Genomic DNA, 19,085 nt, shown 5'->3' on the forward strand with positions numbered 1-19,085 from the left:
CTTATGAATATCATCCTTCCCCACCTAGACATTGGCTCTGCAGCTGCCACTGCCCAAAGGCATCACCAACAAAGCTGCTTTCATCATCTCAGAGCTTGCTTTTTTCTCCCTTTCATAACAATAAAATGTCTGTCAGATGCAAAGGTTGTCTTATCATTTGTGGCCAAGCTGCACTAATTTAAGAACTTCCCAGTATTCAAGATTTTGGAAAAGATCAATTACAAAGGCACAGCACACTTACAGCGTGTCTCAGTTATAGATTTGGGGCAAGGATGAGCCTGTTTCTCTCTTTTTCTATTGAGCCCTGTGCCTCATTCAACACTGTACATATTTTCTTCTACAGTGACAAGAAAAACATGAAAAATACCGTGTGCCTTCCCCTACAACCCTGTGGTTTCCCTTCCCTCACGCTACCCGAAAAAAGACCAGAGAAAAGCCACCTTTCGTTTTTCAGACGCAGTGATGCAGCACATCATCTTTAAGGGTAGTTCTGGTATGGGGGTTGCTTTCACGTAGGGGCTTGGGATGATCCTGCTGAACAGCCTAACGCAGCTCTGGGACACAAACTGGGTAACTGGGATTTCTGGGTTTAGGAAAACCTCAAGCCATATACTGAAGGTAAATGGGGTGTCATCACCGACAATACTTCTGACAAACCAACAAAGGAAAACTGAAAAATTTCACCTCCTGCTTTGATCAGGGAAATCTTGACCATGCCTGTTGCAAGATAACATGGCTGGAAACTTCCAGAATTGCTCGTGGAGCTTTTGAGAGAAGTTAATAATAGACTGCTTGAGCAATGGAAATGGAATAGAGAAGGTATATCCTGCCTTAGTCTCCCAAAGCTGAAAGTTACCAAGGACAGTAAATTCTGTTCACTTGGGTGGCAAATACCTTTTCCATCAATCACATCCCTGGATGCCTTTTGCTTGCACTCAGTCGAAAGGTAAGAAAAAGCACTTGGCCCCTTAAATTAAAGGCCATAAAACCCAAAGAAAAGCTTCCTCTCCTTTCCAGCACAGGCAGGCACCATTCATCAAAACTGTGAGATGAAAATCTGCTACTGGCTCCAAAATCAACAATCTCTCTGAGCACTAAAACTTCACAGAAAACAAGTAAAGCCAAAAGGATTTTCCTTTAAAAATCTCATTTCTTACAGTCTTCAAGAACTTGGAAACTTTGCAAGGTGCATATAACAGAATCTTACATGCTTATTGAAATCTGAATTTCCTATGCACTTTACTTCACTGCTTCCTTCCGTGGGCATTTATCCCTATTTGGATTGGACTCGATGGTACTATCGTGAATTCTGGGTTTAATACATGCTTCTGAATGAAAATATTATTCTGCCTCTTCCTTAGATTTTTGGGAGTTGCAGATAAATCCAATCAGCTTTTACCATAAACCTCACCAGAGGAAAAGGGAAAGCAGCCTCTAAGAGCTATAAACTAGATGCTGTTAAGTCCAGAGAGACCCCACATTTGTAGAATTTGGTTGGAATGAGCCCATCTCTTTCCTCCTGCCAGGAGCAGGGACACCTTCCACGAGACCAGGAAGTTACTCCAGGCCCTGGGCAACCTGGACTTGGACACTTCCAGGGATGGGGCACTCCTGCTCTGTATGATGCCACAGCCATGCTCACCTACAGAAAATGGAGGAGAGAATTTCTGGAACATGGAACAACCCAGCTTGGAACAGGCTGGAAGCAAAGGCAGGGAGTGCAGCAGGACTTGCATAGAACCCTGCTGTACTTGCAGTGACACGCCAAATTAAAACCAGAAGCATAAGTGACAGTTTAAAGCAGAAAATCCAACACCCAGGCTGAGTGCCTGTCCAAAAAAAGACCAGCTTTTCCACAATTAATTCCAAGTCATTCTTCCATTCTGCAGCACTCCTCCTGCCAGCTCTGTGCATACTGGCTGAGACTTTCACTCCAGAGCTGTATCAGGCACTTTGGTTCTGTCCCTCTGAGCTGGTGGGACTCATCTCTGTACCACCAGTGGAATTTATTCAGCTGATTTCCTGGAAAGCTAATGACCCATTTCCTATCTTGTCTTTCAAGTAAAGGGTAAAGCAGGCTCCTCTTCACCCTCTAAAATCGGCCAGAATAGGAGTCTCTGCTTTTTCAAGTCTGCTACATCTTGTATAGAACACACCTACAGTGTGTGACTGTTGTGCAAAATCCCAACCACACTGAAATTCCGAAATAAAATAGATGGCTAGAAGGAAGTTTCTTACAGACATCAAGTAATAGCTTTCACTGTCACCTCAAAAGAACAGTGTCTGGAAGGTCTGCCTGGAAAAGCTTCCTAAACAATGAGGAAATCCACAGGACGCATCCTGGGCGCCGCAGGGTCACAGCCACTGTGCCCTGCGCTGGGAGATCCCACCTGCCTGGGGGAGGAAAGAGATGGAAAAGAAGGGAAGGAAGAAACTGCATTTAAACAAACAAATCCAAAGCAAATGACTACAAAGCCTCATCCTCTGGACAGATGTCTGTTTATAGAAATGGATAGCCAGGATATGGTCAAGCATACCAAGTATTCTTAAGAAAAAACAGCCTTCAGAGAAGTTCAGTTTTTCATATGCTGAACTGTTTTGGTGATGCACCTGTTGAAACTACTGATGTTAGGTGCTTGAAATCTTTCCAGTTCTGCAAATTAAAAAAAAAATATTAGTCCCGACACACAACACATGACAGAGCAGAGCTTGGTCACCTACTACTTCCTGCCGCTGAGATTGCAGAAATGGAAAATCATCAGACTTTAAGGCATTTCCATCTTTGCCTGCTGTAAGATCATCATGCTCGATGGTTTCCTGTCTGCCAGTAGGGACACTAAGCAAGGCTTTTCCATCAGCAATGATGATACCTTTGGCACAATCTCTCAGGACATACCACTAAGCTGCTTTAGCAGGCACTTTCAGCTGATTCCTGAATTTCACGATTGCACCCCGAGCCTGTAACTCCCCACCACCGCCCTGGACCACTCCCTCTTGGGTGTAGCACTCCTTAAGCATCATTAGACAATTCACCCAACAAACAACTCCCATCATAAGTTTAGCCCATGCCTCATCAAACTGAGAGCACAAATTCTTTTAATAAATGCTTTTCACATGGCAAACTCCCAGTCTCCTAATTATTACTGCCATGTTTTAAACTCCATTTCAGTCACAGCCTGAATAATCCCCGTGTAGTCTCACCAAAACCCCACAAAGCAGGATTATCTCTGCCACAAGTCATCTTTTTCAATGCCCCAGTCCAAAATCCAAAATCTAGAGGAATTGCTATAAAATTTTCTTTTCATTTCAGAGGGCTTTAAATCATTTTACTGCTTACAATGTGTGTGGATTTAAAATATCTTACGGATTTAAATAGGTGGGAAAATGTATTTTTCCATAGGACTGGTTAGAAAAACAGGCTTGTGCGGCACACCACAGAAAGACACCTTTGAAACTGCTAAGGATTCCAGACTACTAATGCTGCAGTGCATGTGGTCTGGCTTTCTCTCCCTTCCCCCTAAATACCCTCCACACACCTTCTCCCAGAGGACACAAACTGTCCCCACTGCTCACAGGAGTCCCTGCTGACTCATTTTTCCATTACTTCACTATGACATTCATTTCCTTCAGGTAGGAGTAAGGAGTATCTAGTCTTGACACTTTATTCACTATTTCATCCCCCAACAAGGAGAAATTGCCATTAATTTCTACTTGACAAAGACAAAAGATGTTGCGATGGCTTGCAAATTGTAACTTCATGAGATATAAATATATGCAAAGACTTTCTGAGTGCAAAAATTGTTCTGCAAAGCATTTTCATTGCCAGCTAAGTGTTAAGGTGGTTGATTCAAACTTCACAAGGAAGATCCCTGCTCTTGCAGTTTCAAACACAGCCTCAGTTTCCCTGTGAAGACCACCTGGAAGATCATGCACTGGCATTGTCTATTCTCTTCTTAGGCATTGTTTGCAGCAGGGGATGCACATTACCAGGTCAATAATTATATTTTCTGACTTTCAGGTCATGATATTGCCCAAGTGTTGCCTTGTGTACAACCATACACAGCTTTCCGAGTTGGCTGGTTCAGCCCTACCACATTTTCCCTAAGGGCATGGGAACTGGAAGCAGTTTTAGGTGGAAATCCCAGGCTTCACATTCAGTAACTGAGACGCTGCGTGGGATGCTTTCCTGGTTTTCTCTGGGATTCATTTCTCCAGCTAGTCTGACAAGGCTCATCCCCATTCACCCACGGGAAATCAGAGACAGCAAAGCGGCTCCCAGGCTCTACCTGGGGATGCCTGTGCTGAGGGCAGGTTCTTGAGGGGTTATAGAGGCACCTGTTTGACTGGGTTTAGCATATTTTCAACATAATTTTACATCTCACATAATTCTTGTCCTCATTTGGTTCTCCTCTCATCCCACAAACAATGTGAGCAGACAGACTTCCAGAAGTCAGAAAACCTGTAGAACTGTACCTGTGTTGATGTAGAAGCTGTAACACGGAATTGTGGAATATCCAGAGCTGGAACAGAGCCACAGGAATCATCAAGTCCAACTACTGCCCTGCACAGGACACCCTCTGCCTTTAGTGTTCAGCCCCTCATTTCCATTCATTACATTGTGCTTTAGCTTAAATGCTGTCTAAGTAAACTACAAGGCTTTACAATCCATTTAATTTCAGACAAATTAAATTATCATTACAGCAGAAAGAAATTAAATTATATCATGAGGAAAACAACTATGAACTACACAAGCTCTCACTTGAAGTAATACTCAGGATTTCCTGTCTTCAGGGTACTGGTATTTGGGCCAATATGAGGGAGCATCCTGAAATGCACAAAGTCTGGAGAGCGTTGCTGGTTCCTTTGGTGTGCTGTCTCCCCATCTCCCTCCCTCACCAGTGCTCTCCCATTCCAGCACCTAAGGACTGACAGTTCTGATGACAAAAAGCAAGTCTTCCCCTTTCCTTTTTACTGAGGACACCCCTGCATCACATGTGGAGGAAAAGAACCCCCAAAGCTGACAGCCCATAGAAAAACCCACCTAAGCTTCAGAAAGCCAGCTAAAAAACATACTGCTTATTCAAGCTGCAGACTCAGTGCTTCCACGTGGTCCCTCTTGGAATGAGGAGCTCACCACAGAGCTCCTCTGCAAATAAATCACACCCAGGTGTGTAAGACTGACAGGCAAGGCCTGGCTCTGGCGGACTCCAGCCTAACATCAGCAATAGGTTTGGTGAGCTGGTCAAATTGCGCTCTGTTTCCATTTAAGATGCTCTTCACTATTGCTTTTCCTCCTTGAAAATGCTAATTCACAGGCAGCCTCTGTATAAAGTGCCTCATTGATAATTTTTCCAAGCATGAGCTTCGAGTGGGGGATCCTCATGAACAGCACGAACAGCAGATGTGAGCCAGGGGATGAGCGCAGGATTTTAGTTCCTTCTTCCACAATTACTTCCCACTGGCTCCTGCCTGTGAAAAGATGCGATGAGCAAACAAGAGCTGTGTCTGGAGTGCTGCAGAGCTCTCAGAATGACCAAGGTACCCTCCCTGTGAGCTGCAGGCAAGTCTCAGACATAGATATCAGCCCTGCTTTACACATAGGGATTTCCAAACCTTTCGGCTTTAGCTCCCAGTTCTAATTCTAGATGATGCCCAGGGCAAGGACCTGCATGATTTCCCCTAAATTAATAAACTCCTTAACTCCCTGAATTTCCTTTCCTGAACTGTTTGCGTTTGGTTTTTTTGGTTTTTTTTTTAATTCAGTAAATAGACATCAACCTTTTCAGGTGCTCACAACTCAGGGACCAGGAACTTAAAGCGCTGAACTGTGCAAATGCAATTTTGGGGATGAATGTAAAGAAAAATAGAAATCCAGGGAGGCTGCACCCTCATGGTTCTGATGGGACTTGAAACCACACTGAATGGGGCAGGAAAAACTGAAAGGTACTGACAGGACACTGTCAAAAAATCTCAGCGTGTGAGGCCAGTAGCTCAGCTGACTGCTTTTTGGGTAAAAGCCGTTTAATAACTGGACATCCTTCCCCATATGGGAATCTCTTGAAAGACCCTCTGTGATTTCAAAGGAGTCCTAACAGAGGAGCGGCTCAATGTTTACACTCCCTCTGCACCACAAAAAAATCCCAAAGCAAAGAAATCCAAGCACAAGCCGGGTTGTGGGCACCACCCAGGAGTCCCCCTCCGGCCCAAATCCTCAGCACAGAGTTTGATCTCCCAGCCCACAAGAGAGAGGGCTCTGCATGCATCATACATCAAGCGCTAGAACTGGCCTTTCTTTTCTCATGCAAACTTTTATCCCACTTGTAAATCTTCAGCCTTAAAATTTGCTTTGCAAATACTCTACCTGCTGTCTGAGTGATAAGCAGCACAGGTAAGAATAAGATGTGTTTCATACTGAACTATTCAAGTAACAAAAAGACACCCTAAACCCCAGAATTACACTCCCTTCATAGTTTAATAGCAATATACATCATTTAAAGCCTTTTCTGTTTATTTGCTCTCTCCTAACATTTTGATAGGATAAAGAACTGCCCTCACACAGCAGTCCAGACTGTCTAAGGTACCCACGTAGCAGGGTTGCCACTGCCTCCAACGGGCTTGGCAGTGCATCAGCCCGTGCGCTGCTGCGTGGATTCACTCAGGCAAAGCCCGGTGCCCCGGCAGCTGCCGGCTCTGGAGCACCGGGATCTGTCACACGGGCAGACTCCGCCGCAGCGCTCCACACTCCCTCAAGTTTCACCGTCTACTTATAATTCCCTCACTGGAAACTTCTAAAGCATCGCCCTTCAGAAAATGCTCCAAACTCCATCGGACGCTGAGAATCAGCTCAACCGCGCTGTCCCGCCGGCTGCCGAGCGCTGCCCGGGATGCGCGGGGCTCCCGGGGCGCTGCCGGCGGCTTTCCCGAGCCCCGGGGTACGCGGAGCGCTGCCGGCCGTCCCCCAGCCCCGTACCTCGGATGTAGGCGCACTTGCTGTCGTCCAGCGCCGAGGAGGCGGAGGCGCCCATGGCTCGGTGCGGAGCTGCGGCGGCACCGCGCTCCCGCCGAGCCCGGACCGCTCCCGCCGCTTCCTCCGCAGGCGCCGCCCCCGGGCCTGGCCCGGCCCCGCCCCGTCGGGGACCCCTCAGGGACTCCTCGGGGACCCGTCGGGGACAGGGCGGGGACTCCTCGGGGACCCGTCGGGGACCGGGCAGGGGCTCCTCAGGGGCTCCTCAAGGACCCTTCGGGCACCCGCGGTGCCTGACGGCCCGCGGCGGCTCTGGGCCCCCGGCACGCTTGTCCCGGCTGCTCTTGGTGTCCCCTTCTCTGCTTTGCCCCACTGTCACTGGTCACTGCAAAATCCACCTCCCCTCGGAGAGGCGGTGGGAGCCTCCGGAGTTTCCCCGGAGGCCGCGTTAAAGACCGCGCCACAGTGAAAGCACAGTTAAACTGGAGGGGTCCAAGAGGCAGCTGGGTCTGGCGCTGGGCCGTGTGTGCAGTGGTTTAGGGGTGACAGTGGCAGTGCTGAGGCGATGCTTGAACTCGATGATTTTGCAGGTCTATTCCAACCTTGATGATTCTATGATTCTGTGATAAAGGTGTGACACAGGGTGCCCAGAGAAGCTGTGGCTGCCCCTGGATCCCTGGAAGTGTCCAAGGCCAGGCTGGACAGGGCTTAGAGCAATCTGGGTTAGTGGAAGGTGTCCCTGCCTGTGGCAGGGGTGAAATGAGATGATTTTAAGGTCCCTTCCAACCCAGCCCGTTCCGTCCTTCTGTGATTCTGTGGTTGATGGCTCAGTTTTCAGGGCCGTATTGTCCCACTCTTCCCAGGAATATTGCAAATTGCTATTGTAGGTTTGATTTCAGGATGAACAATAAACCTACACAAGCGGGCACTAAAATACATATCACTTCAGTAAATATTGTCCAGTGATTGAAACAGCTTCTTAAAACAGGCAAGTGCACCAGTCTGCAGTACAGCAATGTAAGACAGTATGGAACAGATATCTGAATTCTCCTGCCCCTGAATAATAATTTTACATCATACCCAGATGTGACTTTCTAAAGTATTTCCTTCCTTTTTGCTGTTTTAATAACATTAATCCAGCTGACTGGCCATGGGCAGGGTGCCATCCCTTATTGTGCCTCATATGTTTTGTATGGAGCTGATGAGTTGCAATGAATATGGATTTTGCTGACACGCTGGAGGTTCACAGTGACTGGAAGTTACGCATTTTACCATTAAATACTTCTCATTCAGCTTGTACACATCTGCCACTCACTGTGAAATTGCTTTCACATAGTTGAGTTTTGCCAATGTGAGCTGTGGGGTTGGTAGGTTTATCGCTACACCACTCAGCTGATCACAGAATGGTGAAACATTTCGGGGTTGAATCTTTTTAAACAAGCACCGAACTTGATCAGCTTTGAAATATTGCAGATGATATCTGACATTGAGTTCAGTATTGTGCTAAACAACCTCTTTCCTTCCAAAATTCAAGTTCTCTGGGCACACACTGGTTGTATCTAAGTGTGAAGGAGCAGTTGCTTCTACCTCGAGGAGAGCAGGCTCATCCAGAGCATCACTGAGCCAGCATCTCACAAGTCTACAGAGACCTCAGCTGAGCTAAAACATTTAATCAACAGCACTTCTAGAGGTCAAATGTGAACCAGGCTGGTTTAAATATATTTGGTTGTTAGACTCTGCCTGAGAGCTCTCAGCAAGGCGGCTGCTGTGGTTTGCTCACTGCATCTCTGTGAGCTGTGTGAGCAGACACCCGTGAGGAAATACTGGTTACTGGTGTGCATTTTGAAAGCATTAATTCAGAGGAGAATTCAGGCTTTGCTCAGCATAGTGCATCTTTCATCAAATGTAGCTAAGGAGATTTTCATAACGTGTAGTCACGTGTAATGGACAAGTCAGCTCCAGGAGTCTGGAGAGATAAACCTTGGAGAATTCATGAGCCATGAAGTGGATTGCAGTTCTGTCTCATCGTTTAGCAGATGAAAATATGCCAAATCCCAGAAGCTTCATATCCCAGAACAGATGTCAGAATGTGCACTGAATGGGAAACCTCCCTGTCTAATTACAGCTAGGATAAAAACAAAATGAGAACTGAAGAGCTTATTTAGTTAAAACATTCTATGCTTTGGTACTACCTGATCCTCAGGATCCCCAGGCATTTCATAAATGCTTGCTAATTAAAGACTGTGATTTCCTTTTCAAGATAGGGAAATGCTGTGTTTTAATGGCAAAGCTTGTGTCTTTAGCATCTTAAAAAGACACCATGAGAAATGTGAGCCAAATCAGGAACAGAGATAAATGATCCTATTTATGTACTGTTTAAAACAAAGACCATCCTCAAGATAAGAAATTTGCCACATTAAATTTTAAGCTGATGTGACACTTGCACTGATGATAAAGTAATACAATCAAAACAAAAATAACACCAGAACCAAAACAAGTGTTTTCCCACCTGTTCGTTCTCCTATGAAATCTTAATTTTTAAGGGTTGTGTTTATCTTTACACACCCCAAAATTCCTTCTCTAAACACCTGCTTTGTACTATATCCTAAAGGTTGTATTATATCCTAAGGGGCAAAATGAAAGTGAATTCCTGAGTGAAGAGGGTCAGGAGAAGTCTTTCTTTCTTAACAAAGGGAGGAAGATCTACCTCTGCTGTCTCTGTGAGTTCTCTTGTGGCACAGTGACATGGACAGAGAGGTGGTTTCTTACATGACCCCAGTCCAGGCTTTCTCATCCTCTGGACCTATGAGGTGGCCAGTGGAAGTACTGGGAGCTCTGGTAAAAAAGTGCAGTGCACTGTCACTGCTGTATTCTGCCTTGGGAAGGGAGGAAGGGAGGAAGGGAGGAAGGGAGGGAGGGAGGGAGGTAGGAAGGAAGGGAGGGAGGAAGGGAGGGAGGAAGGAAGGGAGGGAGGAAGGGAGGAAGGAAGGGAGGAAGGAAGGAAGGAAGGAAGGAAGGAAGGAAGGAAGGAAGGAAGGAAGGAAGGAAGGAAGGAAGGAAGGAAGGAAGGAAGGAAGGAAGGAAGGAAAGGAAGGAAGGAAGGAAGGAAGGAAGGAAGGAAGGAAGGAAGGAAGGAAGGAAGGAAGGAAGGAAGGAAGGAAGGAAGGAAGGAAGGAAGGAAGGAAGGAAGGAAGGAAGGAAGGAAGGAAGGAAGGAAGGAAGGAAGGAAGGAAGGAAGGAAGGAAGGAAGGAAGGAAGGAAGGAAGGAAGGAAGGAAGGAAGGAAGGAAGGAAGGAAGGAAGGAAGGAAGGAAGGAAGGAAGGAAGGAAGGAAGGAAGGAAGGAAGGAAGGAAGGAAGGAAGGGGGGTGGGAGAGAGAAGGAGGCTGTCTCCACAATCTCATCTATTTGATCTCCCACTGTGATGGAACCCTGATGTGCCTCACACATGACAAGATCCCTTCCCAGCGCCATGGGCATACCATGGAATGAACTTCCAAGGGCTGTTAGTCAAACACACAGTCCTTAACACCAACCACAGGGCTGACAGCCTGCAGAGGTATCATCAGAGGGACTGATAAAATCTTGGCCACCTTGCTGGCTGCTTCTCTTTGTGTGACCATAAAGGGGACGTGCCAAGGAACCAGTGTCTTTGACAGGCTGCACAAGAGCCCTTGGCTCCAGGGGGAGCACAGGTTCACCCTGTGTGTGGTCCCCCACAGCCTTCCTGGTGCCTGAGACATGGTTTGTTATCAAACAGAAGCACTAAAGTGAAAGGTGTGTGAAATCCATTGGGAGAGATGATTCACGATCCAAAACTACCCTCTAGGATTTCTCCAAGGGAAAGGAGCCATTTTAAGGCCACTGACTTTGTAAGCAGGATAACAGCATGCTGTTGACACAGCCGGCTGCGAATGTAATGAAACTGCAGCGAATAAATAATAATTATCTATTGCTAGAGGAAACTCTTAATCATTATTGTCTGAAAGTCAAAATTAGGTTGCAGACAGTGTGAGAGATGTGTGACAAAATAAAAACAGCCCTTTTCTCAGGACAGACTGTTGGTTGAAGTATGTTCTGAATCCTTTCCCTGTAAGTGAAACAAAAATGTTATTCTTATGAGTTATTTTCAAAAGGTTAGGAGGAGGTCTTAAAATCTAGCTGCAGAAGATACTCTAAGAGAATCACAGCTGTTCTGGCTGGAAAATCAAAAATAACATTTTGATAAAATAGCCTTAAAAGAAAATTAAGAGTTGGTTGTGCTTTAGCTACTACCCTAATTCTGAGAGATCAACCAGCATGGAGCACTGAAAACCCACACACAGAAGAGCAGATTTTGTCAGGTTCCTAATCTCAGAATCATGGAACAGCCCAGGTTTGGAGGGGACCTCGAAAGTTCCTCAAACCTCTCCTGGGAAAGGGAGTCTAAAGAGATGATCTAACACCCTGTGCCATTGCACCTTGAGAACTTCAGCAACAGAGGCTCTGCCATGCCCCTGAGGAGGTTGTGCCAGTGAATTGCTATAGAAAGTATATTTCTTATACCAAGATAAAATGAAAAAGCATGGTGTGGAGACAGTATATGACGTGCTGCTTCATATATGAACTGAATGTTCCAGGAAAGAGGTTATAATATTGTTTATGGATATTATTCAAATGAAGAAATCAGATAATACCCCTTATTTTTGTAACTGAAAAGTACGGATGACAGTCTGAACCACTCATGAAGGAGGGAAAGTAAGGCAGAGGAATATTTCAATAGCAAATGGTGGTGAGATTATATAATTTTATCTCTAGTTCTACCTTTCAAAGGTTATGTAGATCAAAATATAATCAAGCTGCTAAGTGCACTGTTCAAAGCAAGAGGAGGCTTTGCTGGTTCCCTTTCTCACTCCTTATTTTCTTCCCAATTATGTTTTATTATGTTGCTCACATTCAAGATGTGAACAACATTAATTGGAATACTTATTGAAAAACAGTGCTCATAAAAAACCCCCAACAAATTTTAAATGACACTCATTATTCTACCCTGCTTGGTTGGAAATTGTTTAGATATGTCAATTTTGCACACAGAATTGTATGTGATACATGATCTGAGAGGTTTTTGAAACTCCTGCAATAGAATGTTCTGATAATGCATTCATGGTGACATGGCAGAGTTCTGTAGCTGCATTTAGTAAATATATATACACAAACATAGCCCTAGCCCATAGCAGGGCTCAGTTAGATATCAGCATTGCTACAAATTGGGAATTTCCATCCTCAATATCCAAACAACAAACATCTGGTTCCTCATACACTAAATACTTTTGAGTGGAAAGGTAGAAAACTTGAGGTTAAAAACCTCTTTTTTCGTTGTTGCCCAAGAGTGTGATGGGGTGATGAAAACTTCCCAGTAATGACAACGAGAAACTTCTCTCTCTTCTGACACTGGAGATTCTGGAGTGGGAGGATTCAAGCAGCTGGGCCTTTAAGTCATCAGGTAAGCACAACAAAAGAATGCTGCTCCCCCAGGATTCCTTCTCAGAACTGAGGGGAACAGCACAGTGCTCATGATACTCACTCGAGGGAGCTCTGTTCTTTTGGTTTCTATCCACAAGGGCTCTTCAGTGGCTCTTGGGTTCCCAGTTCTTATGGAGTACAACCAAACACTTGCAAATCTATTCTGAGCAAGTGGTACTCTTTACAACCAAATACACAATCTGTTAGTACTTAGGGCGCATTACCAAATTGCCTGTCGAGACTGCTTTTTAAAACAGATTCTAAAATTTATTTATTACAAATGAACAGATTGTCCCAAGTACAGCTCCAGGCAGCAGCTGTGGAGAAGGGAAAGCACTGCACACCTGGAGTGAAAAAATCCCCTCAAATCAGTAACCCCACAAGAACAAGAGACTTTGCCTTACCTTGAGAAGTAATTGCTCTTCAAGCCCTGTGGTGAAACGTTGCCTTGGACTTGTTTTCTCCCCAGTTTTCCTGTGGGAATGCTGCTAGCCCTGTCATTGCCGTGTCAGGAACCTGATAGGAACGCTGTTTCAAGCTTGTGTGCTTGTTCTTTTGATGTCAGCCTTGTGGCTCTTTGAAGTTGGAGTCTCCTTCTGGAAGGCTGGGGGGCAATGCTGGATCTAGAAGAACAGGAAAATAAAGAGGTGCAGCAAACCCAGCACCCCTGGGAATTGGTAAGGGAGTGAAATGGATTGTGAGGACATGCCACGGGACTGAGGGCATCTGGGACAAGACTAAAAACTCTGAATAGGCATGCAAAACTCAGAGTCATGAAGATATGGTTCTGGATTTTATTTCCTATAAAGGAAGGAATCCCAGAGTTAAGAATCACCTCCAGCTGTGGCACACTCCATTTGCCTGCCCAAGTGGCCAAGAAATCACATGGTTTTGTATATATGGAAATGAAAATAAAATACATGTGTTGAACTTTCCTGTTTTTTTAAATACACAAAACATATTTGGTAAATTTAAACACCATTTCCTTCTCTGCTTAGTCACTAGTTATGAAATCTGTTAAATGACAAATGAGGTGATCATTCCTGCTCAGCTGCCATTAGAAGCTGTAATTTAATTAGTTGGGACATTCATGTCAAAACAACAAATGCACAGGATCTCACAAATTCATTGTTGAAGTTCCCTCATTGTCAAACAAAGTTCATGGGTTTGCTCCCTCATGTGAAAATAGAGGTGGTGCACATAAACCAGTGAATAAACCAGAGCTGAGTGCCCTTCCCACTGCCCAGTGCTCCCATGGCTGCAGAACACACGGCCCAATCTGCTGATCTCAGCAGAAAATCCACAATAAAAAGCCATCTGTTGGAGGTCCAGTGGGTTCTTTACTGCCCCAAATGGGCAGCCACACCTGCCTGAGAAGACCAAAACCTTCCTAAGTGGTTGGTGAATAAGTTCAGAGGGAGGGATTTGTAGCAGGCAGCCTGGTAGGAGGGGAAAGCTGAGGCGTCTCACTGCCTCTGAACAGGGTTTAGTGAGGCAAGATGCCAAATCCAGAAATTAAACCTGTCATTTTCCCATCTTAACTAAGGAAATCATAGTGACTCTGCTTAGAGGAGTAAGAAATTCTGCTTCCATTTTATTATCAAACACGTGACTGAAACTTTCTTACCCAGTGAGCTGCTGTTCCTGTATTATTAACAACCCCTCAAAAATCCAGCAGGCGTAGGCTGCAGAAGCTGAATGATCCTGCAGACATGATTAATGAAGGAGAGGGCTGAGTCCCCACGACATCTGGATTTGCTTCTTCTGGCCACAGATGGTTTTGGTTGCTTTTTATTCCAAGTATATTCGTTAGGACCAAGCATGGCTGGGGTTTAAATACAGCTTTCCTGTTCCAAGTCTCCATTTTCCATGGAGAAGCTTCTCCTCAGGACCCTATCCAGGGAGACATATGTAACAAATAAAGTGGGATTTGCTAAACCAGCCTGCACACTGAAAGGCCTGCAAGAGTTCAAAAGGAGACACACAAAGGAAAATGGAATAGTTTGGATTTTTGATGTATTTTCCCCTCTCTGAAGTGATTGTCTTGTCTGCTTCATTTTCATTCCAGATAATTTTATAAAAACCTTATCCCTCCAAGGTTTTGAACTTACAGTAGATGGATCACAAAGTGTTTTCAAGTTTTTCTGTTCACTTAGTGTTGATGCTGAGGCACAAGTCCATCCACCCAAGCCTGGCTCCTGGGCTGAGAAAGCCACCCAGCGAGCAGCCTCACAGCAATCCCAGATTAAGCCCATCGGTGGGTGAGGCACCCCTCATCCCTGGGATCCTGTCAGCTTCCTGCTCCTCTCCAGCTCATCTGCACTCACCCAAAGTGTGCCTGGACAGAAGGAGAGCATCACCTCCTTGGCAGCACCAGGACATCCTCATGGCGGAACAGCCAGCAAAAACCTTTCCAGTTAATTATTACCATGACTTATTTGTGTGATAAAGCCTGGGCACAAGGTCTTTCAGATGCAGATGTTGTTAACTGGGGCATGACTGATTTTCTTACACTCACTGTGTTGCTTGTCCAGTTGTTAATGTGGGTAACAATTAATCTGCTTTTTTTTAGCACAGTACCTTCCTTGGTTTCACTCTTACCTCTCTGAATAACCAACAGAAGGAACAGCAGTGGCCTTGATTATGTAGTAATGATCTACTCAGAATTGATAAACTCTATCAAATCACTAGTAATTCTGTAGGTTTTTTTCAAAGCATTTTAAATGCCAGTGTTTATTTGGCAGTTATAGGAAACCATAATACTTATTTTAAAACTTGCTTGCTTTTGGACACATCCATCATCACAGTCCCAGCTGTTTTGCTGTGCAGTATTGAACACACTGTCATATTTACTGCATTAAAACCACTCTCTGCAGATCAAAAGAGACGATTTTATTGCTTTTTTCAATGATGTTTAGCAGAAACCTACATTCTCCTGGTTGCCTGTGCAGTTCAGTTTTACCAGACTGGTTTTGACCATAGTCAGTTGCACTGGTGTTTGTAAGTGAAATGCAACTATTGCTTTTCCTTCCTTTTCTATTTCATAATAAAGTCAGTATTTCCGTAGACACCGGAATCCTCATTTTCCTGACATGAGAGAAAATAGCAACCTTCTTCTGTTATCCCAACTTTGAAACATGATAATTAAAAGTATTATCCTAGATCACAGAAAAATCCGGTTTGGAAGGGACTTCTGGAGCCCATCTGCTCCAAACTTCTGCTGGAAGCAGGAAAGCAGGACCCTTGAGTTAGGCTGTCCAGGGCTCTGTCAAGCCAAACCTTGAATATTTCCAGTGAGGGAAATTTTACCACTTCCCTGGCAGCCTAGTGCAATGTTTAATTGTTCTCACAGTGATTTTCTTCCACTTAAATCCAGACAGAATTTCTCCTTGGGGCAAGTTGTTTGTATTATCCTTAATGTGTTTTCCCTTGATGTGTTCACATGCACAAATTAGCTCTTGCCTGTCTAAATAACCAACAGAAGAAGCAGCGGTGGCCTGGTTTCATTTCTGATGGCACACTGGATGTTCAGCAGTCGAACTACCTTAAGGCTGACTTTTGCCACATCTTGCAGTAACTGCTGGATAGAACTGGGGAGTCTTTCAGTACTCTGTCATGGACCAGAGAGCCCAGGAACACAGAAACGGGCAGGAGGCTGAAATCGGGGCTGTTAGTGTTCTCTAACAGCCAGTCAGTCCATTTTAAAATGAAGCTTTTTGAGCATTTTGTCTGTATAGAATAATTGAGCTGTAAGGATCCCTGCTGTGGACTGAAAGCGGTATGCAAACCAAACCTCGGAGTCTTGCCAACAATTACCTTTTACTTGGCACACTGCCCAGAATAAAATTTTAGTCTCCATTTCTCTGGTATATTTCTGTAGCTATTTGAACAACCAATAAAATAAAGCAAGGAAAAAAAAAAAAAAAAAAAAAAAAAAAAAAAAAAAGATGATAAAAATGTTTAGATTATGGACTAAGCGTACATAATGGTCTGGCTATGGTTCCCTTCTCTTTCCCCAAATACCTAAAGAATAGCAAGAGGAAATACTAAAAAGAACCAGCATTTTAAACAAAAGCTCTGAGGTCAAACTCTCCCTTGCTCCTCCTTCCTTCTCTTTATCGCTGGTCTCCACTTGGCTGCTGGCTCCCAGCTGAAGGCGCTGGCTGTATTGTTAGTCCATGGACAAGAACAATACACCACAACAAAGGCTGGGGGAGCTTAGTGGCAACTTGAGCCTTTCCAGAGTTTTGCCTTGTGCAAAGCGAAAATCCTCTGAAAAGAAGAAGAAATAAACTGAAGTTCATGTAAAATCATAGAATCATGGGATGGTTTGGGCAGGGAGGGACCTTAAAGCCCATCCAGTTCTACCCCCTGCCATGAGCAGGGACACCTTCCACCAGCCCAGGCTGCTCCAAGCCCCATCCACTTGGACACTTCCAGGGATGGAGAGAATTTCTGCCCAATATCCCATCTAACCCTGTCCTCTGGCAGTGGGAAGCCATTCCCTGTGTCCTGTCCCTCCAAGCCCTTGTCCCAAGTCCCTCTCCAGCTCTTCTGGAGCTCCTTTAGGCACTGGAAGGGGCTCTAAGGTGTCCCCAGAGCCTTCTTTTCTTCAGGTGAACACCCCCAGCTCTCCCAGCCTGGATTCAGAGCAGAGGAGCTCCAGCCCTGGGAGCACTTCCGTGGCCTCCTCAGGCTCCAAGAGGCCCCCATCTTCCCTGTGCTGTGGTCCCAGGGCTGGATGCAGTACTCCAGGTGGAGCCCAGGAAGCACCAGCCCCCAGCGTGGTCACAACGGATGACAACTCTCACTAGAATGAGCTGCCCAAACCACAGCTGTGTCTGTATCAGATGTGTCTGCAAAGGAGAGTGAGGAGAAGCAACTTGGCAGGGCTGTAACTGCAGCTCTGGGTGAGGCAGCAGTGCAGGAAAGGCACCAAGAGGGGTTAGGAACCTTCTCACCGCTGCTACACAGGGCTCTGCTTGCCAGTAAGCTGTCACAGCAATGAAATGGGATTGGAGTTTGAATGTTCAAAGAGAGCCCAGTGGCAGCTTGGCCTTAAATGAGCCAAGCAGGTGAAGGGGAAGGTGCTTAGGTGCTTAGGAAGAACACTCTGTCCTGTTTGAGGACAGGATGGGTAGAAGTAGTTGCCACTCAGTGCAGCTCCCCTAAATGCTGGATTTGCCAGGGAAAAAGACTTAGTAGACCCTGACTGTGGTCCGGTGTCTGGGTTTCTGAATATTTCTGCTGTCTGCAAAAGCCTTGCACGGCTACAGCTCTGAAAATAAACACAGCCCAAGCTGCAACCTCATTCAGCATTCTGGGGACACAGGCAAGCAACACTAACTGTAGCAATGTGGAGGCTCTGCAAGGGGATTTTCTCATTGAACAAGGAACTAGTCCACTGCAGAGGCTGGTATGCACGGCTGGGATTGAGGTAGTGGTGTGACACAAGAAATAAAGGAAGCTGTACACTTCCTACCCAGTTTGCTCTCACACATCTGATTAGAGAGGACTGGTAAAGATTATACTCCCCACTGATTGAAGGCTGGAGTTGCTGACTGGAGGGATAGCAATCAGGTTTTCACTCATGTTGAATGCACTAGCTACCAAAACCATGGATGATCAGTTGGCCACTCTAACTCTCTGAGGTTATGCAAAATACCACCTCAACCAAACCTTTAAACCAGCTGTTCTCTCGCGTTTTAGAGAGATGTTGTCACACCAGAAGTTACTCCTTGCTGTCGAGCGCCCTCTCCTGCACGTTCACCTCTGTCGCCGTTCTGGTGGCAGAGAATCCCTCCTCCTCTTCCTTCTCCTTCTCCTCTTCTTCCTCCTCCTCCTCCTCCGGTAAAATCCTTCCATACAAAAGTCCCTCCTGAGCCCGCACACCTCTCTGTTTTTCAGATACCCAACTTGTGGCCGCTCATTACACTCCAGAAAGCTCCCAGGCAATCTTAGCTTTGCTAATAAAGAGTTACCAAGCAATTAGTTTTCCTTACAAAGCAAAAGAATTCCAAGTATCCTCAAGTCAAAATCATAGAATCCCAGACTGGTTTGGGTTGGGGGGGACCTTAAGGATCATCTTGTTCTACCCTCTGCCATGGGCAGGGACACCTTCCACTAGAGTCAGGTTGTTCTAGTCCTTGAACACTTCCAAGGATGGCGCAGCCACAGCTTCTCACCACCCTCATATTGGGAATTTCTTCCCAATATCCCATCTATCCCTGCCCTCTTTCACCTTAAAGCCATCCCCCTTGTCCAGGCCCTTGTCTGCAGTCCCTCTCCAGCTCTCCTGGAGCCCTTTTCAGGCACTGGAAGGGCCTCTGAGGTCTCCCTGGAGCCTTCTCTTCTCCAGGTAAGCACCACCACCTCTCCCAGCCTTTCCTCATAGGAGAGATGTTCCACTCTACTCATCTCTGTGGGCCCATGTGTTGGTTTTGTGCAGCCTGGTTTTTGGTAGCAGGGGTAGGGGCACAGAAGTGGCTTCTGTGAGAAGCTGCTGGAAGCTTCCACCATGTCCAGCAGAGCCAGTCCCAGGGATGCAGAGATCCACCCACAGCCCGTGGGTATCCCCAGGGATGCAGAGATCTCCCCACAGCCTGTGGGGATCCCCAGGGA

The 19,085-nt window shown here is 45.7% G+C and overlaps 1 protein-coding gene across 2 annotated transcripts in view; it reads right to left on the bottom strand.

Moving 5' to 3' along the window:
- Window positions 1–13,083, bottom strand: part of NIBAN1 (niban apoptosis regulator 1) — a 63,487-nt gene extending 50,404 nt beyond the window's left edge. The window contains exon 1 of one of the 2 annotated variants that reach the window (XM_040073436.2): window positions 12,869–13,083. Coding sequence is in view for 1 of the 2 variants with exons in the window: in XM_040073435.1 (XP_039929369.1) it covers window positions 6,971–7,025 (55 nt within the window). In the remaining variant the exon portion in view is untranslated. Of the gene's footprint in view, window positions 1–6,970; window positions 7,061–12,868 lie in introns of those variants that run through there. The other variant, XM_040073435.1, reaches the window with a different exon arrangement.
- Window positions 13,084–19,085: the final 6,002 nt, after the last annotated feature.

The sequence above is a fragment of the Hirundo rustica genome, chromosome 9, assembly GCF_015227805.2.
Source record: "Hirundo rustica isolate bHirRus1 chromosome 9, bHirRus1.pri.v3, whole genome shotgun sequence".
Taxonomy (NCBI): Eukaryota; Metazoa; Chordata; class Aves; order Passeriformes; family Hirundinidae; genus Hirundo; species Hirundo rustica.